At 44.3% G+C, this 23,354-nt stretch overlaps 2 protein-coding genes across 5 annotated transcripts in view; one reads left to right on the top strand and one right to left on the bottom strand.

Moving 5' to 3' along the window:
- Positions 1 to 23,354, top strand: part of ARSG (arylsulfatase G) — a 185,395-nt gene that overhangs the window by 8,758 nt on the left and 153,283 nt on the right. The gene's annotated exons all lie outside the window — the stretch shown is intronic.
- Positions 815 to 23,354, bottom strand: SLC16A6 (solute carrier family 16 member 6). 2 transcript variants are annotated; one of them, XM_031011445.3, is made up of 6 exons: positions 23,135 to 23,354; positions 10,121 to 10,359; positions 5,976 to 6,119; positions 4,693 to 4,821; positions 2,893 to 3,708; positions 815 to 1,399 (listed from the first exon to the last, which is right to left on the bottom strand). In XM_031011445.3, exons 2-6 carry the CDS (start codon positions 10,350 to 10,352, stop codon positions 1,149 to 1,151), a joined length of 1,572 nt encoding a protein of 523 aa, XP_030867305.3. In that variant the 5' UTR covers positions 10,353 to 10,359; positions 23,135 to 23,354; the 3' UTR covers positions 815 to 1,148. The 2 variants fall into 2 exon arrangements, with proteins under 2 accessions (XP_030867305.3, XP_055242968.2); XM_055386993.2 differs by lacking the exon at positions 23,135 to 23,354 and adding an exon at positions 15,006 to 15,914.

Genomic DNA, 23,354 nt, shown 5'->3' with positions numbered 1-23,354 from the left:
TTAAATCAGAAATGCTTTAACAGTTCACTGAAATATAATTCTGATCAAAGAAGTTCCTCAAGTATTCTTAGATGATAAAACAAATTAGTTTTGAAAGCTAAGGCGATCTGCAATCCATTATTTTTTCCCCTTTAATAGCACACGTTGCCCCTAATCAAATGGAAGAATCATGACAACTTGGCCTTTTATGAAGGTATTTTTACAAGATAAGACGTATTCTGTGAGGCATTTAAAGGACTGCAGAAAGGAGGTAAAAATGCTGCTTATGTCTCAGATTTTATTTCTTTTGATTAATCATCCTAGAATAACTTAATAATAAATAGTGGTTTAAATTAAAGACACTACAGTCGCAGATTTCTGTATAACTAAAAGCAATAGGAAACACATTTTTAAATGCCATTTTGTATATTCTGTACTGACACTTCTGGTAAGGACTGGCCATAAAAAGAAGTGGTAATCTTCACATTTATGAAGTTATATATATATATACTTAAAATTTGTTTATTAGTAAAATGTTTGGTCTTAAACTATATTTCATTTCCAGCAAGCAGAGGCCATAATTTGTTAATGGGAACCTCGGTATTTTACAAAGGGTTTAACAAAAACTATTTATTCATATTTCTGAAAATTAGGAATTTTTAAAATGATTGAAGTCTTTTTTTTTTTTTTGACTGGCCAATTTCATTTCAATGACCTGGGTTGGATGTTGTTTTATTCAAGATAGTAGTTTATTCAGACAAGACCATAGGACGAAAGAAAAGAAAAAAAGAAAATCATTTATCCCACGTGAAAGCTTTTAAAACCACTTTGCCAGTTCATGTCACTATTTTAATATCGGAATGTGAACCAAAGAGTCTTTCTACATATCTTTTGTATTGCTACTGAATACAGCCAGATTTATATATGGAAGAGTGCTTGGTTGTTTTTTGTTTTGGCTTTAAAAACAAGCAAAAAAAAAAAGCTTAAAACAAAACAAAACAAAACAAAACAAAAGCGATGTTGGTAGTGCTTTTCACATACACATTCCCTTTAAAATGTAGTTTTGAAAGTGGAGTAGAGGGGTTGGCTCTTCTACCTCCTTGTGTCCCTGTTGGGCCCACCCCATCCGTCTCCAGCCAACACAGTGGCTGTTGTTGTAAGAAAGTGTGTCATACCGGCTCCATTTGCACGTGAACTCTGTGCTCATTTTTTGCAAGATCCATTTCCAGAAAGTCTTCAGGTATGTCCTGTAAAGTCTTCCCACGATGGCTCACTACCTTTGTTTCACCTGAATGATGACGCTGGCACAGTCCCATCTTACACGGTCTCACCAGGGCGAGGCACACAGCAGCCAGGGCCATGCCAGCTGCGCAGGAGTAGAAGGCCCTGCTGTAGATCTTACTTTGGTCCACCAACAAACCTGGAAGAGAGCATGGCGTCCGTTAACAGCATCCTTCCTAGACATAAGCCCCTCACCCAGGCGACCATCCCATTCAGAAGCCTCTCAGTTTCATTGCCTTCCTTGTTTTCTTTTGTGTTTCTAAAGAAAAATGGGTGTTAAGGGCAGAAATCTTTACTAGACTGGAGAGGAGAAAGAGACAAACACCCAATATACTTGTTCTTCTTGGGCTAAGTCTGTCCTAGCAGAGGACCTAAAACCTGGGACATTAGATGCATACTTCTTTGAAAAGGTAACATTCTTCGGTAGGAAGGAACTGTATTATTTTCACTTGAGTTCACTTTAGGTATTTTTTTTTTTTTTTAGACAGAGTTTTATTCTTGTTGCCCCAGGTGGAGTGTGATGGTGCAACCTCAGGTCACTGCAACCTCCGCCTCCCAGGTTCAAGCGATTCTCCCGCCTCAGCCTCCCGAATAGCTGGGATTACAGGCGCCTGCCACCATGCCCGGCTACTTTTGTATTTTTAGTAGACACGGGGTTTTGCCATGTTGGCCAGGCTGGTCTGGAACTCCTGACCTCAAATGATCCGCCCGCCTCATCCTCCCAGAGTGTTGGGATTAGAGGCACGAGCCACTGCGCCCGGCCCGTTTTAGGTATCTTTTGACAGGGGGTACGATTTCTAATCACAAACACTTTAAAGACCCATTTGGGATCTAAGATATGAAACATACCTATGTCCCTCCTACAAGGAAATATTCTGTATAAATCAGTTAGGTATTTACAGAGTGCTGCTTTCTATTCCCAAATACCTTTCCTAAGAAAGGAAGATGACTTACAGAAGTCTATTAGTTCTATCATTCCAAAAGTCAGGTGGGCTCTGAAGGTGATAAATCCATGAGTAGTTCTTGCCTAGCATGAGAGAAGGCAAGGTGATAGAAAAAGCCTGGGTTGGCGGGTGCGGTGGCTCACACCTGTAATCCTAGTACTTTGGGAGGCCAAGGCAGGCGGATCACGAGGTCAAGAGATTGAGACCATCCTGGCCAACATGGTGAAACCCCATCTCTACTAAAAATACAAAAATTAGCCAGGCATGGTGGTGGGTGCCTGTAGTCCCAGCTACTGAGGAGGCTGAGGCAGGAGAATCACTTGAATCCAGGAGGTGGAGGTTGCAGTGAGCTGAGACTGTGCCACTGCACTTCAGCCTGGGCGATAGAGCAAGACTCCATCTCAAAAAAAAAAAAAAAAAGGCCTGGGTCAATCTGGACTACAGACACAGCTTCCAGTCCTGATTCGACCACTAATTTACCATCTGACCTTTAGCTTCAATTCTTTGGCCTTCAGTTTCCTCATATTTAAATCAAGAGGGCTGGCTCAGGTAATCTCTAATCCCTGGCAGCTCTAAAATTCAATGGAAATATAAAACGGCAGTAAGTTTTTTTATGGCTTGAACAGGAAGCTAGCACAATTCATAAGGGAAAGTAGACAAGCGTTTGTATTTTGTGTATTTAAATTACCCGCAAGGGGCGGTCCAGCCAGTCCTGCTATGCTCTGAATGAAGATGTAGACCCCAGCTGCAGAAGACATCTTCTCAATGCCCACGACATCATCCTCAGCAAGCAGTGGAATGTGGGTCCCTCCTATTGTTCCAACCATAAACCCAAAAAATATGCTGCATGACATTAGACCCCAGAATTCAGTAGCAAAAGTAAAGGCAAACAGAGACACAGTCAATAAGATGACGCAGATGAGCTCAATGTAAATCTTACGAATGGGCTCCCTGTTGAGGACAAAACCAGCTCCGATCCTTCCGAAAACTTCTGCAATGGCCATCGTGGATAATAAAAAAGCAGCGCGGTCCTGGTCAATGCCCAGACTAATGCCCAGAGGAATGATGTACAAGGAAGGTGCAAAGAATCCCAGTGTTGCAAAGAGACCAAATAATGCATAACAAATAAAACTTTTCTCTTTCAAAATGGAGAAGTCTAATAGCGGGGCTTTCTTTTCGCTTGGCCTGGGGCTGCTCTTCACCAGGACCTGCTGCAGGTCGGCCTTCGGCTCCAGTTCCGGGTTAGTGTGAGTAGGCACATTTTTAGGTGAGGTAGTTAGTTCTACTCCTGAGTCAATGGAGTCTATTGAGGTTCGTGTTTTCTCATTTTCAAGCATATACTGTGCTTCTTTCCGATTTTCCTGGATGACTATTTTCGGTGATGCTGGTCCTCTGATGATGATGGGTCTGAGCAGTGCTCCGAAGATGACAATGTTTAACTGTAGTAGGCCCACGAAGAGGAGGCTATATCTCCAGCCAATGCGCTCCTTCAGAGCCATGATTGCTTGAACAGGCAGGAGTGAAGAAGAAATAATATAAGGTCAATAATGGACTCAAGACCTGGGAGGAGCCATCAAGAAGAAATATGGATCCAGATTTTGTTATAAGTTCTGTGGAAATTTATTATACTCAGCAGTATGAATGTACTCAATCTTCATTTATTTATTTATTTTTTGAGACGGAGTCTCACTCTGTCGCCAGGCTGGAGTGCAGTGGCCTGATCTCAGCTCACTGCAACCTCCACCTCCCGGGTTCAAGCGATTCTCCTGCCTCAGCCTCCTGAGTAGCTGGGACTATAGGCCTGCGCCACCACAACCAGCCAATTTTTGTATTTTTAGTAGAGACAGGGTTTCACTGTGTTGGCCAGGATGGTCTCGATCTCTTGACCTCGTGATCTGCCTGCCTCGGCCTCCCAAAGTACTGGGATTACAGGCATGAGCCACTGCACCTGGCCTTTTTTTGTGTGTTTTAAGTAGAGACAGGTTTTTGCCATGTTGGCCAGGCTGGTCTCAATCACCTGACCTCAGGTGATCCACCCACCTCAGCCTCCCAAAGTGCTGGGATTACAGGTGTAAGCCACTGTGCTCAGTTACAAATTGTTTTGAGATGATCTACACACAGATAAGAATGCTGTTTATTAGCATAATCTAAATCCACATTGAATGTAGCTCTTTTGAAAAACGAGAGGACATAACAGGTGAATAATTGCAAATTACTAGATTATTCTGGAATGCATGTGTCAAGAAAGCCCTACCACTGCATATGTGCCCAGTTAGGAATTGAAACCTATTATTAAGGTGGTCTGAATACCTAAAGTGGGGGTTAGGGAGGACAGATCCTAAAAATGAGCTGGAGAAGAGACGTAAATAACCTCTCATTACACATACACTTAAAGTCATCCATACTGTTGGCAAAAGTTAGTGTAGCGAGAATACCTGAGTGACGTCTCTCATCCACATTCATACTTAGACTGTTGTAGTCCACCTACCTGGTGCGAAAGCAAACACAGCGAAACATTCTCCTGTGGAAGCAACTGCAGTGACTATGGAACGTCTTTTGCCAAAATATTGTGATAGGATGGTTACAGTTGGGAGAAAACTAAAGCAGTATCCCAGACCTGTGAAAGAAAAGTCAAAAAAGCCAGTGAGACCCACATACTGCGTGAGACTGGAAGGATGCATTAAAAGATGTGGGATTTTTGGTTTTGCTTTTTGAATCTTAAGTTCTAGGAGCCAAGTAATTCATTCTGGACAAAGGTGATGTTGCAAAGAAAGATGGGTTTCATTAAAGGTCTAGATAAACTTCAGTGGTTGTTTGGGATACTAAAAGTATAACTTTTTTTTTTATCTTTGCAACACCTTTTTTCAAATTTATATAATTCACAATGGATGAAACTATTATTGCATGAAATTTTATATAAGATTTGTATCTAGAAAGAAATAAGTCGTTTCATATGTGCAGAAATACAGGAAAAATTTAAAGTCTGCAAATCTTAACAACTGTGTGTGTATCTATCATCTATGAGGAATATATGGCCTCCTTTTATTGTTCATTTCATTTTTTTTTTAAACAGACAGGGTCTCACTCTGTTGCCCAGGCTGGAGTGCAGTGGTGTGATCACAGCTCACTGGAGACTTGACCTCCCAGGCTCAAGTGATCCTCCCACCTCAGCCTCCAAAGTGATAGGATGGTTACAGCTGGGACCACAGGCACGCACCACTATGCTTGGCTAGTTTTTATTTTTTGTAGAGATGGAGTCTCCCTATGTTGCCCCAGTTGGTCTCAAACTGCTGGGCTCACGTGATCCTCCTGTCTCAGCCTCCCGAAGCGCTGGGATTACAGGCATGAGCCACCACGCTGGCTACTCCTTTTAAATGGAAAAAGGTTTTCTTAGGCCCCCAAGAATAAGTCTGGCATGTTGCACTTCCCCTACAGCCCTGGATCCTCAGACACTGATGTGAGAAATACTGGCTACAGAAATTCGTCTTACTTTGTAAAAATGCTATCTTTTGGCTGCAAATACAGCAAAAGAGAAATTATCATCATCTTTGGTGAAGATCAAACAAAAACCCTTGGGCACTTGAGAACAGATTCCCGGGTACCCTGAAGTCCATATAGCTCAGTTCAAAACTACTGATCTGAGACACTGTTAATGTTAAAGAAAAAAAAGAAAGAGAAAGAAATATAGTTTGGCTTTAATTTCCTCCTTCCCCTTCCTTGTTCTTCAAACTAAGTGTCTAGACAACTTCTGAGCCAAAGAGGAACACTTACCAGAGATGATGCCGATGGCGACGTACATATGAGAAACCTCTTGTGAGAAGGAGGCGGCCACCATCCCGGTGCTGACAAGAAGCCCCCCCAACATCACCACCAGACGGTGTCCGAAACGATTGCTCAGGACTGTGGCGAGGGGAGCTGCCGGGAAAGAACAAAACGATATTTTAACTCACAGAGGCTTCAGGGTTAGCTGCCATAAGACTCCTTCCTCCACGTCTTGCACATGGAGAGATGATGTCAAATATAAATATGGCCGAGCGCAGTGGCTCATGCCTGTAATCCCAGCACTTTGGGAGGCTGAGGACGGAGGATCGCTTGAGCCCAGGAGTTCAAGACCAGCCCGGGCAACATGGTGAAACCCCGTCTCTACAAAAAATACAAAAATTAGCCAGGCATGGTGGTGTGCACCTGTAGTCCCAGCTACTTGGTAGGCAGAGATGGGAGGATTGTTTGAGCCTGGGAGGCAGACGATGCAGTGAGCCGAGATTGCACCACTGCACTCCATACTGGGTGACAGAGTGAGACCCTGTCTCAAGAAAAAACAAAACCAAACCATAACACATTTCATGCAAAGTCAGTGCAGGAATTATTTTACTATTTGTTCAAATTCAACACGATTTGTCAGACTCCTGAAAGAGAAAGCCAGAATAACAGTATAAAACTTTTATCTATATTTTTAGATGACTCTGACTCACCATGAGCATCTATAAAATTAGATATGTATTTAATTTATGTTACTCTATAATAAAAATTGGTTTTCCTATGATTGCTTGAATTATTTTTTCTCTACTCACTACTTTGGATTCTTTTTAAAAAGCTCCATTTGGGGTCAGATTCTAGTTAGTTTCTTTTTTTTTTTTGAGATGGAGTTTTGCTCTTGTTGTCTAGGCTGGAGTGCAGTGGTGTGATCTCGGCTCACTGCAACCTCCACCTCCTGGGTTCAAGTGATTCTCCTGCCTCAGCCTCCCAAGTAGCTGGGATTACAGGCATGTGCCACCATGCCCGGCTGATTGTGTATTTTTAGTAGAGATGGGGTTTCTCCATGTTGGTCAGGCTGGTCTCGAACTACTGACCTCAGGTGATCCGCCCACCTCGGCCTCCCAAAGTGTTGGGATTACAGGTGTGAGCCACCGCGCCCAGCCTAGTTAGTTTCTTGACAGGATGAAAGAATGTGAATTCTAAGTTATGCACTCCTGAAGGAGAGTTGCTATGGGACAGATAATTGAAAGTGAATCATCATTTGCTTAGCTTCTATAAGCTGTATCCCCTAGGACATTTAAATCTGGCAAATTAGTTTCCTAGTTATAGGTTACTTAATATTAACTTGACAACAGTGACGTAAGTGAGCCATTGAGAGTTGGGTCAAGGAACAACAACATGCTAGAAAAGGAAGTGGGAAAAAAAGGATTCCATTTTTTTGGGTTAGTCTATATGTATCTACTATGTTAACTATTAGAATACAGAGTAATCTTGGATGTAGCTCATAATAAAACCACTCTCATCATTTTGAGCCAGGATGTTAGCTCAAAGCATTAACAACTAGAATAATAGCATTTGGAAGAATTATCTTCTGGTATAATAGTATTAAGTGGAAATTTCTTGTTGACTACATTTTTATTTTTAGTTATAAAAGACCTAAAACTTAAGCTTTGAGATTTTCTTTTTATTTAGATTACCAAATGTAACATTTTAGTCCTAATTCATTTGTTATCTTTCTAAGAAGGTAATTAAGCATTCCACAATTTAAAAATTAAGTTATCTTGGCTGGATGCGGTGGCTCACACCTGTAAATCCAGCACTTTGGGAGGCCGAAGCAGGTGGATCACGAGTTCAGGAGTTAGAGACTAGCCTGGCCAACATAGCAAAACCCCGTCTCTACTATAAAAATACAAAAAATTAGCCAGGCGTGGTGGCAGGTGCCTGTAATCCCAGCTACTCGGGAGGCTAAGGCAGGAGAATCACTTGAACCTGGGAGGCGGAGGTTGCAGTGAGCTGAGACCGCACCACTGCACTCCAGCCTAAGCAACAAAGCAAGACTCCGTCTCAAAAAAAAAAAAAAAAATTAAGTTATCTTGATACTCACTTAAAATAGAACCAGGAACGACTTCATGAAACTTGTAAGGGATAGTATGAGAACTAACAAGATAAATTTCTCTCTCTTTTTTTTTTTTTTTGAGACAGAGTCTTGCTCTGTCTTCCATGCTGGAGTGCAGTGGCACAATCTCAGCTCACTGCAACCTCTGCCTCCCAGGATCAAGTGATTGTCCTGCCTCAGCCTTCCGAGTAGCTGGGATTACAGGTGCCCACCACCACACCCGGCTAATGAGAAATTTCTACCTTACCCAAAGGGTAAAAACATGTAGAACTGCCTTGTAAAGACATTCTATGGCTAAAAATGGACTACATTTAAAGAAGGGCTTTAATTTCAGAGATAACAGTTCCATGACAGTGTGTAAGGGTAAACTTAGGGAAGTTTAAGGTCAGCCTGGTTAACTTTCTTTATTTTTTTTATTTTTTGAGATGGGGTCTTGCTCTGTTGCCCAGGCTGGAATGCAATGGCATGATCATGGCTCACTGCAGCCTTGACCTCCCAGGCTCAAGCGATCCTCGCTCTGCAGCCTCCTGAGTAGCTGGGATCGCAGGTGTGTACCACCATGCCCGGCCAATTTTTTATTTTAATTTTTTGTAGAGATGGAGTCTTGCTGTGTTGCCCAGGCTAGTCTCAAACTCTAGGGCTCAAGCAATCCTTTCATCTTGGCCTCCCAGGGTGCTGGGATTACAGGCGTAGCCACCATGCCCAGCTTGGTTAACTTTCTGAGGTGAGTTCAACAGCCCTTTTCTCTTAGAAAACCCTTGGCAATTATTTCTGACAGACCAATGAACTCATGAGACCTGGCATGTATATCCAATAGCCCTTTATAGGACCAAGTGAAGATTAGTATGTTAAAAATGATACTGAAGCCCCATTTTATTTTATGCGATTGGGTCTGGGAGTATATTATGTAATGATGAATCAGTGAAGTCCTTTAGGGAAACAGGTGCTTGGAATTCAGAAGGTCTCCTCAGAACAATATTTGTAATTTCACCTTATCTCCTTGCACACATCTCATTTTGCTTCATGCATCCACATTTACATGTTTCCACTTGGAATTATGAGATTGGGGCCTGGTATGTCAGCAATTATTATTATTATTATTTTGAGATGGAGTCTCACACTGTCGCCCAGGCTGGAGTGCAGTGGCACGATCTGGGCTTACTGCAACCTCCACCTCCCAGGTTCACACGATTCTCCTACCTCAGCCTCCTGAGTGCTGGGATTACAGGCACATACCACCATGCCCAGTTAATTTTTTGTATTTTTAGTAGAGAGGGGGTTTCACTATGTTGGTCAGGCTGGTCTCGAATTCCTGACCTCGTGATCCACCTGCCTCGGCTTTCCAAAGTGCTGGGATTACAGGCGTGAGCCACCGCGCCCGGCCGCAACTTTTTTTCTTTTTTGAGATGGTGTCTCGCTCTGTTGCCCAGGCTGGAGTGCAGTGGTGTGATCTCAGCTCACTGCAACCTCTGCCTCCCGGGTTCAAGCAATTCTCATGCCTCAGCCTCCCAAGTACCGAGGATTACAAGTGCAAACCACTGTGCCTGGCTAATTTTTCTATTTTCAGTAGAGATGGGGTTTCGCCATGTTGGCCAGCCTGGTCTTGAACTCCTGACCTCAAGTGATCCACCCACCTTGACCTCTCAAAGTGCTTACAGGTGTGAGCCACTGTGCCCGGCCATCAGCAACTTTTTGATGTTGCTTCTTAGACAGTGACTATATCCTCACATCCTCACAAAAGGAGGTTGACTGCACTCCTCAAGGGAACGTACAGAATCCTAAGAGTGTGCAGACAGCAGATGTTTAATACATGTGTGTTAAACTGAAGGCTGTCATGGCTGGCAAATAAGGCTTTTTTTCTTCAGTGCCTTTTGTTTCTTGCCAATCCTCAATGCTCTGAAAACCCTGTTAGTCAGGGCTAGGAAGGACCAACAGGCATATAAGGGAATGAAAGCATCACAAACACATCGACTACCATTACCAAGGTAGCCAAATTAAAAGGGCCCTATACTTACGTCATGGTTAGGCCGAAAGATGTACTAACCTGAAAATGTTAAGACAAACACACAGATTGAGATTATCCATGAGATCCTGCTATTGGATTCATTAAAACTGTCCATTAAGTCATTAAAGAAGACACCAAATGTCTTGATGATGCCGTAGGTGAAGACTTCAACGAAGAAAAATGAAACAGCTACCGCCCAGCCCCATCCTCCATCAGGCACTTCAGTATACACATTGGCTTTGGAACAAAGCTTTAATTTATTTTGGGTCATTCTTAATCTGAAAGAAAAAGTTAAAAGCAATTCAGATCAGCAATAGCATGAGGATCGATGATTCTCATACTCTTAAGCAAACAACAGATAAGAACTATTTACCCCATTTCTTAAGTTGTTGAATATTTATTTATTTATTTATTTATTGAGATGGAGTCTTGCTCTGTCATCCAGGCTAGAGTGCAGTGGCATGATCTCAGCTCACTGCAACCTCTGCAATTCTCCTACCTCAGCCTCCCAAGTAGCTGGGACTACAGGCATGTGCCACCACACCCAGCTAATGTTTTTTCTTTTTCCTTTTTTTTGAGACAGAGTCTCACTCTGTTGCCCAGGCTGCAGTGTAGTTGTGTAATCTTGGCTCACTGAAATCTCTGCCTCCCGGGTTCAAGTGATTCTTCTGCCTCAGCCTCCCGAGTAGCTGGGATTACAGACGCCCACCATCACACCCGGCTAATTTTTGTATTTTTAGTAGAGATGGGGTTTTGCCATGTTGGCCAGGCTGGGCTCAAACTCTTGACCTCAAGGGATCCACCCGCCTTGACCTCCCCAAATGCTGGGATTATAGGCATGAGCCACCACACCCGGCTGATTGTTGAATATTTAAATCATGTACAAGCAGTATAAAGTATTTGGATAATTTTATGCATATATATGTATATACAAATCTTGGTATTGTACATGGGGCCTCCCAAAAAGAAAGTTAAATGGGAAAAACAGACATGAAGAACCAGAGCAGAATATTTAGAAGCATATTGAAGGACACCAAATGGCCACCAGACCAAGTATTAATGCTGACCTTGAAGGACTCAACTTAGGCAAAAAAAGACTGAATTGACCATAAGGAGTGTTGATCAGAAATGAAGTCTAGAAAACGGAGGCTGAAAAGCAAACAGTGGCCGTGCATCCAGCACCTTCCACCGAGTAAGTGTTTGAGATACCATAAGCATCTCTGCTTGATGTCCCTGGCCACCGTGATCACCCAGTCAACTCTTCTTCCCCGCCATTTTCTACTCAATAAGCAATATTCTGATTATGATTTGGTGTTCCATGTGGATGTACCTACACAGACACAATGTCACTATAAATCAAAATGAGGGCATTCTGTCTTCTGGGAGTTTGTAAAGCAGGAGTAATTTCCTCAAAGTTGACCACCACTTAGTATATTAGCAATTGAATTTCCAAGTACATGATGATACTCTAGAATATGGTGTCTAAATAAGGTACTATTATACAAGCCTGTAGGGCCCCATCTGGATACCAGTTAACTGAGTTACCCCTAACCTCACTGTGCCTCTCCATTCAAACTGCAATAAACATCAGAACAAGCCGACCTGTCTTAACACTTCTAAGGAGACATTGACATTGACATTGGTTTAACTTAAGTCTTCTGGATTGGGCTCTAGCACATGAATACTGTCTTTTTCAAAGCCTCTGTAATTACATATACTTTGAAACAGTCATGTGTATTTTTAGCCTAACTAAAAATTAATGATATCTATAATAATCAATGAGTCCATGGTCTTCGAGCTCTTAATGGCAACCAACTTCAAGTTTAAGAATTCTTTATGGCTGGGCGCGGTGGCTCACACCTGTAATCCCAGCACTTTGGGAGGCCGAAGCGGGTGGATCACCTGAGGTCAGGAGTTTGAGACCAGCCTGGCCAACATGGCAAAACCCCATCTCTACTAAAACTACAAAAATTAGCTAGGCATGGTGGCAGGCACCTGTAATCCCAGCTACTCAGGAAGCTGAGGCAGGAGAATTGCTTGAACCTGGGAGGAGGTTGCAGTGAGCTGAGACTGTGCCACTGCACTCCAGCCTGGGCAACAGAGCAACTCTGTCTCAAAAAAAAAAAAAAAAAGAATTATTTATATATGACCCAAAGCAATCTACAGAGTGGATTCCTATCAAAATACCAATGACATTCTTCACAGAAATAGAAGAAAAAAATCCTAAAATTTGTATGGAACCACAAAAGATCATGAATAGCCAAAGCCATCCTGAAAAAAGAGGCATCACACTAACAGACCTCAAAATATATGACAACACGACAGTAATCAAAACAGCATGGTACTGGCATAAAAACAGACACACTGACCAATGGAACAGAAGAGAGAACCCTGAAATTAATCCACATGTCTACACCCAACTGATTTTTGGCAAAGGTGCCAAAGACATTCATTGGAGAAAGTTCAGTCTCTTCAATAAATGAAACTTTGAAAACTGGATATCAATACAAACAATGAAACTAAATCCCCACCTTTCACCCTATACAACAATCAACTAAAAATGGATCAAAGACTTAAATGCAAGACCTAAAACTATAAAACTACTAGAAGAAAACATAGGGGAAACACTTTAGGACATTTGTCTGAGGAAAGATTTTTATGGATAAGACTGGAAGAGCACACACAACAAAAGCAGAAATAAACATGGGATTATATTAAGCTAAACAGATTCTGCGCAGCAAAGGAAACATATCAACAGAGTGAGGCCAGGTGTAGTGTGTCACGCTATAATCCCAGCACTTCGGGATGCCAAGGTGGGTGGATTGCCTGAGAGCTAAGGAGTTTGAGACCAGCCTGGGCAACATGGTGAGATGCCATCCTTACTGAAAATACGAAAAATTAGCTGGGCCTGGTGGCACACACCTGTAGTCCCAGCTGCTTGGGAGGCTGAGGGACGAGGATTGCTTGAATCCAGGAGGTGGAGGTTGCAGTGAGCTGAGATCATGCCACTTCACTCTAGCCTGGGTGACAGAAGGAGACTCCGCCTCCAAAAAAAAAAAAAAAAAAGAATGAAAAGACAACCCACAGAAGGGTAGAAAATATTTGCAAACTATTCATCTGACAGGGGATTAATAGCCAGAATATACAAGGAACTCAAACATCTTAACAGCAAAAAAACTCCCCAACAATCTGACTTAAAAATGGGTGAACAGGCTGGTGGCGGTGGCTCACGCCTATAATCCCAGCACTTTGGGAGGCTGAGGCGGGTGGATCATGAGGTCAAGAGATCGAGACCATCCTGGCCAACATAGTGAAATCCCGTCTCTAGTAAAAATACAAAAATTAGCTGGGCGTGGTGGCATGCACCTCTACACCTGTAGTCCCAGCTACTCGCGAGGCTGAGGCAGGAGACTCACTTGAACCCAGGAGGTGGAGGTTGCAGTGAGCCGAGATCGTGCCACTGTACTCCAGCCTGGTGACACAGCGAGACTCTGTCTCAAATAAATAAATAAATAAATAAAATGGGTGAATAATCTGAGCAGACATTTCTCAAAAGACATACATATGGCCAACAAATATATGAAAAAATGCTCAACATCACAAATCATTACGGAAATCCAAATCAAAACCACAGTGAGGTATCATCTTACCTCATTTGGGATGGCTATGATCAGAAGACAAAAAAATAACAAATGCTGGCAAGGATGCGGAGAAAAGAATTCTTATACACTGTTGGTGGGAATGTAAACTAGTACGGCCAATAAGGAGAACAGTATGGAGCTTCCTCAAAAAACTACAAATATAGGAACACTTTTACACTGCTGGTGGGACTGTAAACTAGTTCAACCATGGTGGAAGACAGTGTGGCAATTCCTCAAGGATCTAGAACTGGAAATACCATTTGACCCAGCCATCCCATTACTGGGTATATACCCAAAGGATTATAAATGATGCTGCTATAAAGACACATGCACACGTATGTTTATTGCGGCACTATTCACAATAGCAAAGACTTGGAACCAACCCAAATGTCCATCAATGATAGACTGGATTAAGAAAATGTGGCACATATACACCATGGAATACTATGCAGCCATAAAAAAGGCTTTGTAGGGACATGGATGAAGCTGGAAACCATCATTCTCAGCAAACTATCGCAAGGACAAAAAAAACAAACACCACATGTTCTCACTCATAGGTGGGAATTGAACAATGAGAACACTTGGACACAGGAAGGGGAACATCACACACCGGGGCCTGTCGTGGGGTTGGGGGAAGGGGGAGGGATAGCATTAGGAGATATACCTAATGTTAAATGACGAGTTAATGGGTGCAGCACACCAACATGGCACATCTATACATATGTAACAAATCTGCACGTTGTGCACATGTACCCTAGAACTTAAATTTAAAAAAAAAAAAAAAAACTACAAATAGGACCAGGCACAGTGGCTCACGCCTGTAATCCCAGCACTTTGGGAAACTGAGGCTGGAGGATTGCTTGAGCCCTGCAGTTTGAGAACAGCCTGGGTAATATAGGGAGACGCTGTCTCTACAAAAAAGTGTTTAAAAAAATGAGCAGGGCCGGGCATGGTGGCTCATGCCTGTAATCCCAGAACTTTGGGAGGCCGAGATGGGTGGATCATGAGGTCAGGAGTTTGAGAGCAGTCTGGCCAACATAGTGAAACCCCATCTCTACTAAAAATACAAAAAAAAAAAAAAAAAAAAAAGGCCAGGTGTGGTGGTGGGTGCCTGTAACCCCAGCTACTTGGGAGGCTAAGGCAGGAGAACTGCCTGAACCCCGGAGGTGGAGGTTGCAGTGAGCTGAGATTGTGCCACTGCACTCCAGCCCGGGTGACAGTGCAAGACTCTGTCTCAAAAAAAAAAAAAAGAAAGAAAATTAGTGGGGTGTGGTGACACATACCTGTAGTCCCAGCCACTTGGGTGGCTGAGGTGGGAGGATTGCTTGAGTTGAGGCTGGAAGCTTGAGGCGGCAGTAAGAAGTGATCACACTACTGCACTCTTGCCTGAATGACAGAGCAAGACCCTGTCTAAAAAAATTTTTTTTTTAAGTTGGCTGGCGTGGTGGCTCACACCCATAATCCTATCACTTTAGGAGGTCGAGGTGGATGGGTCACTTGAGGTCAGGAGTTCAAGACCAGACTAGGCGGGGCGCAGTGGCTCACGCCTGTAATCCTAACACTTTGGGAGGCTGAGGCAGGCGAATCACGAGGTCAGGAGATCGAGACCATTCTGGCAAACACGATGAAACCCCGTCTCTACTAAAAATACAAAAAAATTAGCCAGGCATGGTGGCGGGCGCCTGTAGTCCCAGCTACTCCGGAGGCTGAGGCAGGAGAATGGCATGAACCCTGGAGGCGGAGCTCGCATTGAGCCGTGATCGCGCCACTGCACTCCAGCTTGGGCGACAGAGTGAGACTCTGTATCAAAAAAAAAAAAAAAGAAAAAAAAGGCCGAGCACAGTGGCTCACGCCTGTAATCCCAGCACACTTTGGGAAGCTGAGGCAGGTAGATCACCTGAGGTTGGGAGTTTGAAACCAGCCTGACCAACATGGAGAAACCCTGTCTCTACTAACAAACTATAGAAATGATCCCTGAAAGTATAGTCTTGAAACCCTGTCTCTACTAAAAAAAAATACAAAATTAGTCGGGTGTGGTGGCGCATGCCTGTAATCCCAGCTACATGGGAGGCTGAGGCAGGAGAATCACTTGAACCTGGAAGGCAGAGGTTGTGGTGAGCCGAGATCGTGCTATTGCACTCCAGCCTGGGCAAAAAGAGCAAAACTCCGTCTCAAAAAAAAAAAAAAAAAAAAAGACCAGCCTGGCCAACATAGCAAAACACTGTCTCTACTAAAAATACAAAAATTAGTAGTAGCACGAGCCTGTTATCCCAGCTACCCAGGAGGCTGAGGCACGAGAATCACTTGAACCTAGGAGGCAGAGGTTGCAGTGAGCCGAGGTCACACCACTGCACTCCAGCCTGCGCAATAGAGTGAGACTCTGTCTCAAAAAAAAAAAAAAAAAAAAAAAGCTGGGCACAGTGGCTCATGCCTGTAATCCTTTGGGAGGCCGAGGCAGGTGGATCACTTGAGGTCAGGAGTTTGAGACCAGCCTAGCCAACATGGTGAAACCTGGTGTCTGCTAAAAATGCAAAAACTAGCCAGGTGTGGTGGCACGTGCCTGTAGTCCCAGCTACTCAGGAGGCTGAGGGAGGAGGATCACTTGAACCTGGGAGGCAGAGGTTGCAATGAGCCAAGATCGTGCCACTGCACTCCAGTCTGGGTGACAGAGCAAGACTCTGTCTAAAATAAATAAATAAATAAATAAATAAAAAATAAATAAAATGTAAAAAAAATTCTTTACAATTATACAATTGTATACAGGTGAATTTTCAGGGTCAGGGTGCATTATATCCTTTATATCCTTTTCCTAGCCATAAGTTGTTGGGTCAAAGTTATTAAGGCAAAGGTTTTATTGAAAGTAGAAGGCAACTGAAAAATAACAGGACACAATCTCATCTATCCAACAGACTTGCTGGTTTTCTATTTTTAAAATCTAATGTTCTGAATTTACTCTACAAATCTTAAAAAGCAGCAAATCTGATCTAACTTAATATCATTCATCCTACTGATAGCGCCATTCCCACTGTAGCCTAGTACTTGGGAAGGACTATATATTCACTTTATACACTATTACGGCTAAATATTTGGTTGATTAAAATAAGGCATAAGATGCTGTAAGATGAGTATGCTCTTTGCAGCAAAGGCCTTTGCATTTTGATGTGTGTTGATATGTCATAAATTATATGCTCACAAAATCTGAGGTCTATTTCTCTTTGTACAACCCCATGTCCCCGGACCCCGCCTGTACCTTGTACACAGCTTGTATTTACTTTTGCAACAAAATACCTATCAGGTGTCAGGTCCTTGCTTTCACTATAGAGGCACTACAGTGAAAAACCAAGAGATGGTCTCTGCCTCCATGGACTAAAATATTTGCTGATGATGATGCTAAGGAAAATGAATGGATCTGAAATGCATCCTATGTAAATGATTCAACCACATCTTGCCAGAGTTCAGCACATTTCTGACAAGCAGTCAGGACTCAGTAGCTACTAAGACCAAGGTCAAATTGGCACAGTTGTTCTAACCCAGAAATGTGCCCAGAAGGTCTTAAGAGTTTTAATGGAGGGCTCAGGACCACCTTGAAACAAAACATATAGTGATAAAATTTGATAAAGACCCTAGAGAGACGTGGAGTGCAGTGGCACGATCATAGCTCACTGCAGCCTCAAAACTCCTGGGCTCGTGCAGGGCACGGTGGCTCACACCTGTAATCCCAGCACTTTGGGAGGCCGAGGCAGGTGGATTGCCTTAGGTCAGGTTTCGAGATCAGCCAGGCCAACATGGTGAAACCCCGTCTTTACTAAAATTACAAAAATTAGCCTGGTGTGGTGGTGCGCACCTGTACTCCCAGCTACTCGGGAGGCTGCGGTGGGAGAACTGCTTGAACCCAGGAGGCAGAGGTTGCAGTGAGCTGAGATTGTGCCGCTGCGCTCCAGCCTGGGTGACAAGAACGAGACTCCGTCTCAAAAAACAAAAACAAAAAAACTCCTGGGCTCAAGTGACCCTCCTCAGCCTCTCAAGTGGCTAGGACTATAGGTATATGCTACCATGCCCAGCCAATTTTTTTTTTTTTTTTTAATTTATGTTTTGAGATGGAGTCCAGGCTGGAATGCAGTGGCATGATTTCGGCTCACTGCCACCTCCACCTCCCAGGTTCAAGCAATTCTTTGCGTCAGCCTCCCAAGTAGCTGGGATTACAGACGCCCGCCACCATGCCCAGCTAATTTTTTGTATTTTTAGTAGAGACAGGGTTTCACCATGTTGGCCAGGCCGGTCTGGAACTCCTGACCTCGTGATCCACCCCCCTTGGCCTCCCAAAGTGCTGGGATTACAGATGTGAGCCACCGCACCTGGCATAATTTTTATTTTTTGTAGAGACAGGGTCTCACCATGTGGACCAGGCTGTGGGGTGCATTTAGATGAGTGGGACCAGATTGCAGTTTTTGTATGAGCTGAGATTACCTGCCATCATGAGAAGGCTCTGTCTGGCCAGCACTGAAGTTCTGGTGCCAGCTGCCCTTTTCCTCTCTTCCCTTGCCTGTATCATCAGATGTTTACACTTGCAAAATGGATGGGGTTAGGATGAATCTGTAACCCCTGAATACAGTTAGAATTATTGAATGTTAAAGCTGAAGGGGAAAATTGAGGTCATCTTTTACAATTCCTTTTTGTAAAATCTTACTCATTTTGTAAAATCGGGAAACTGATCCCCAAGAGGTGAAGGGACTTGACTGAAATAGCCCAATGCTGAATCTCCTGCCTTCCAGGGCTCCTGCTGTACAAGCCTACAGGAGAGCATTTTATTCTATTTAATTTTTTTTGAGACGGAGTCTTGCTATGTCACCTAGGCTGAAGTGCAGTGGCACGATCTTGGCTCACTGCAACCTTAGCCTCCCGGGTTCAAGTGATTCTCCTGCCTCAGCCTCCCGAGTAGCTGGGATTACAGGCACCCACCATCATGCCCGGCTAATTTTTGTATTTTTAGTAGAGATGAGGTTTCATTATGTTAGCTAGGCTGGTCTCGAACTCCTGACCTCAAGTGATCTGCCCGCCTTGGCCTCCCAAAGTGTGGGATTACAGGTGTGAGAAACAGCTGATACTTTTGAATTTAGTACTGAATTCTATTAATCAACTGATGGCTTAAGCAAAGCCTGGTGGCCCAAGGAAACTGAGCTCGGAGAAAGTGTAAATGCTAGATGGTTCTTGCAAACATGGGTGTAAAGTAGCTAGCTGATCATTGCTTGGATCTATTCTATGACAGCTGTTTAGAAGATGGTGGACTTTTTGTTTTTGTTTTTGGAAATGGAGTTTCGCTCTTGTTGCCTAGGCTGGAGTGCCATGGCACGATCTCAGCTCACTGCAACCTCCACCTCCCGGGTTCAAGTGATTCTCCTGCCTTAGCCTCCCAAGAAGCTGGGATTACAGGCGTGCGCCACCATGCCCGGCTAATTTTGTTTTAGTAGAGATGGAGTTTCACCATGTTGGTCAGGCTGGTCTTGAACTCCTAACCTCAGGTGATCTGCCTGCTTTGGCCTCCCAAAGTGATAGTATTAAATGTTAGATAGTATCTAAATGATAGTGCTGGGATTACAGGCGTGAGCCAGCATGCCCAGCCTTCTTCTTCTTTTTTTTTTTTTTTTTTTTTTAATAGAGACAGGGTCTCCCTATGTTGCCTAGGCTGGTCTGGAACTCCCGGACTCAAGCGATCCTCCCACCTCGGCCTCCCAAAGTGATAGTATTAAACGTGTGAGCCACCTCACCTAGCCAGATGGTGGACTATTCATTTCTATTTCCTTTCTGAGCCACTGCTGGGAAGTTAATTCCTTAGTTTTTTTAAAAAACTCTGCTTTATGTCTGAGCTATTCTACTCTAGCTAGAGCCACATATAACTTTCACCTGCATTCTTGGGTTTTTGGACAGAAGCTTTCTTTTCTTTTTATAACTGAGATCTCCATCAAGGAAAGATGACACCCTGAACCCCGTCCTACCCCCAAGGTTTATGCCTTTATCATCCTAAAGCATCCTATGTCCTATTATATTTAGCTTTGAAGATAAGACCACAATATAAAGTAATAACAGGATAACCTGGTTTCTAAACCTTCCTGGGTGATAATGCCTGCATTTAAGTAAAGTCATGCACAGGTCTTCCCTTAAAAAAACGAGTCATAAGGGGAGAAAGTGCTTGGTTGCAGAATAAAACCCTTCCTGGACTCTTCTCCCTTTTTTCTTTTCTCTTCTCTTCTCTTCTTCTCTTCTCTCTCTCTTTCTCTCTCTCTCTCTCTCCCCCTCCCTCCCTCCTTTCTTTCTTTTTTTTTTTTTTTGTTGGGTGGGGGGATGGAGTCTCAGTCTGTCTCCCAGGCTGGAGCACAGTGGTGCGATCTCAGCCCACTGCAAGCTCTGCCTCCCGGGTTCAAGCGACTCTCCTGCCTCAGCCTCCTGAGTAGTTGGGATTAAAGGCGCGTGCCACCACGCCCGGCTAATTTTTTTTTTTTTTTTGTATTTTTAGTAGAGACAGGGTTTCACCATGTTGGTCAGACTGGTCTCAAACTCCTGACCTTGTGATCCGCCCGCCTCAGCCTCCCAAAGTGCTGGGATTACAGGCGTGAGCCACTGTGCCCGGCCTTCTCCTTTTCTTTTTTTCCATTCCTTCAGCAGAAGGCCAAACCTTCTGTCTCTGCAAACAAAGCAACTGAGGCCTGAATTTTGAACTCATTTATGCAGAAGCCTCTGTAAGTTCCAGAATATAAAAGTTTATCTGTCCACTTTGGTCTGTGGCCATGTGAATTTATCTGATGGGTAGGGATATTTTTCAGCTGTGTAGGGATCTAACTGGTGAGGCAAGCTGAGTCATCCTGCCCATCAACCCCTGCTTTAGGGATGATGGAATTTAGGCAAATCACTTCACTTCCCCATTTTCAATGTCAATGTAAAATCAAGGTAAATGTAAAAAAGGGAGTTGAACTAGACTCTGATGAGCTTAGATCTCTTCCTGCCCTAATAGTCTATACTTCTATGACAGCCTTTGACCGTCACTTGCTTTAATCCTTCTAAGCCCTTTGAAGGCAAGGCTGAAGAGTTGGTCTTCTTAAAGCTCTTAGGCCATATTTGTTAATTTCTGTGTACCATTAACTGGCTGCACACTTATGGAAACCACAGAATCCTGAACTTCTAGAACTTCTATCATCTGTAAAGCATGGGTTGTTAGGGGAGTCTCTCAAGCCTTTTCCAACTTGTAAAACTCGACAATTCTGAATGGGGGTTCCCGGCAGCCATCTTCCCTTCACCCTAGTGTTCTTCTGGAGGAAGTACAATGACACAATCCACGGGCAGTTTGGAGGATTTCCTAGTAGCATGTGGTTAAGTGTCCCCTTAAATAAATGAGTATTGGCCGGGTGCAGTAGCTCATGCCTATAATCCCTGCAATTAGGGAGGCCGAAGCAGGCAGATTACTTGAGCCCAGGAGTTTGAGACCAACCCGGGCAACATAGTGAGACTGTGTCTCTACAAAAAAATTTAAAAATGAGGTGGGAGGATCGCTTGAGCCCGGGAGGTCGAGGCTGCAATGAGCAGAGATCACGCTACTGCACTCCCATGATGGGAGTGAGACCCTGCCTCTAAACAAATAAATAAGTAGGTATCTTGCCAAAGGCTTGGAAATCCGCTATCCTTGGGAGTTTCACTGTGATTTAATTTGTTGAGAGAAGATTTGGCCCGAGGGCATGAAAAAAATTGGATTATTGTAGACCATCAGAGTGTTATTCCAGGGTCAGCTAAGAGCAAGGTTCAAAACGCAGGCTCTGGATGGAAATGGGGTGGCTACTGTTGTAGGCAGACCCCGAGCAAAAGCACTGCGGATTTCTCTTCTTCTTAAAGGCGTAGCCCGGAGAACAGCTTTGACAAGTTGTTTCTGGCCCAAGTTGTCAAAACCAGTCTGTATTTGGCTAAAGTTCATCTGCATTCTCTATTTAAAAAAATTTCCAAACCTAACCTGGATAGCTGCCTCACGATGTTGAATCACTGGCTACAACCGAGTCACCATTTTACAAGACTATGGTGTTGAAACCTGAGCCCCTAATTTAAGTGTCCTCCTCAGGAGTTCCACTGAGGAAAGTCCTTTTTCGGAAACCACAGAAGGAAAACTCAGGGTTAGTGGTACTCATTACACTGGAAGGAGCTTTTCCACTTGGCTGCATTGTTTATTTACACACTGTAACTTCCTATTTTGGACACTCTTCCCTTAATTATGAGAAGAGGGGTTTCTATTATATCATCTGGCCGGATGTATTGTTGACCCCAAAAATGCCACATAACGCTGCTTGGGACATGGGGAGATGCATGGTTTAGAGATTTCAGCATAAGCACTTGGCATCTTTTTTACAAGCAAGACACCTATCTTACCATGATTTGCAAAAACAATCAGATCACTGAGAAATCTCATTCCCGGGGTAGAAACCATCTCCTGCGAGAAGGAGCTGGCACGGAGTGTCTAACCGTGCAAACAAAACCGGCTTCCAGGTTGACAAGTTGTAATTGCTCTTCCCCAGTTGGCTCCGGGGAGCTTTTTCTAAGACTGACGCCCCCCGTGTTTGGTGACATTTTATATACGCCACCTAACAAACTTCTATGACCTGTCTTGCTAGGGTGGGGGGAATAAAAAGAAAAGACGACAACAACCTAGAAGGAAATAACCCATTTCCTCTGCAAAACCATCTTCCCTTGCTACGGAACTGCTCGGCGACACCAGCGCTTTCCTGCGGTTGGCAGCCCGGGAACCTTGAAGTTGCGCGGGACCGGCCGTCAGCCGCTGACAGTTCTGACCGTCCAGGTGGAGGACCCGCGCTCTGCCGGGAAATCCCCGCCTTCCCGCTGGGGACAAACGGTGGACGCCCCAGGGAGTGCTGTGTTTGGGGGTCGGGGGAGGCAGGGAGCCCCACTTTCCCTCGCGCTGCCTCAGTGGCCGGCCTGCGTGCGCGCGCCAGCCTGGGGAAGGAAGGTACCTCTGACATTTCGCTCCTGCGACGCGCAGGCAACTTCATGCGGAAAATCCGCGGAGGGGCTGAGCCTGGAGCCCCCGATTCTTCCGACGTCCCGGAGCCCCCAACCCGGGGCAGGGGGCACTCAAAGGCCAGGCGTGCCTTTAGGTATCTTCCGGGACCCAACTGTACCAGGGTCACGGACATTCAACTCTCAGCTACCCACACCGGCGCGAGCGCGTCATCCCGGTGGCCCTGGGCATTCCTAACTGTCAGAGCGAATATTTTTGGGAATAACCTCTCCAAAATGTGAAGATGTTCAGTGGTCTCCTCCGCCTCCCATCCCAAAAAAAGGCCCCAACACATATTTTTTAAAAAACAACCCACATCCCACAATCAAACTTTTAAACATGTAAAATAATAAACCAACTCACCAAGTTAGAAGGGAAGAGAATAAACCCCAAAAGGCTCCCAATAAGGCGGAGGCTTGGCCTCCCCCTCCTTATAAGCCGCTCGGTAACATGAGAAAAGGATTAACCCCTTAAGGGGCGGGCCCGACTCTAGCGCAAGTTGGCTCGGGCTGGTGAGGCCGGAGCGCCCGGGCCCTCCACCCACTCCCGCAACTCGGGCACCCGAGCCACACCCTCCCCCCGC

Source organism: Gorilla gorilla, chromosome 4, assembly GCF_029281585.2.
Source record: "Gorilla gorilla gorilla isolate KB3781 chromosome 4, NHGRI_mGorGor1-v2.1_pri, whole genome shotgun sequence".
Classification (NCBI taxonomy): Eukaryota; Metazoa; Chordata; class Mammalia; order Primates; family Hominidae; genus Gorilla; species Gorilla gorilla.
This window is presented reverse-complemented; position numbering and strand designations above follow the sequence as displayed.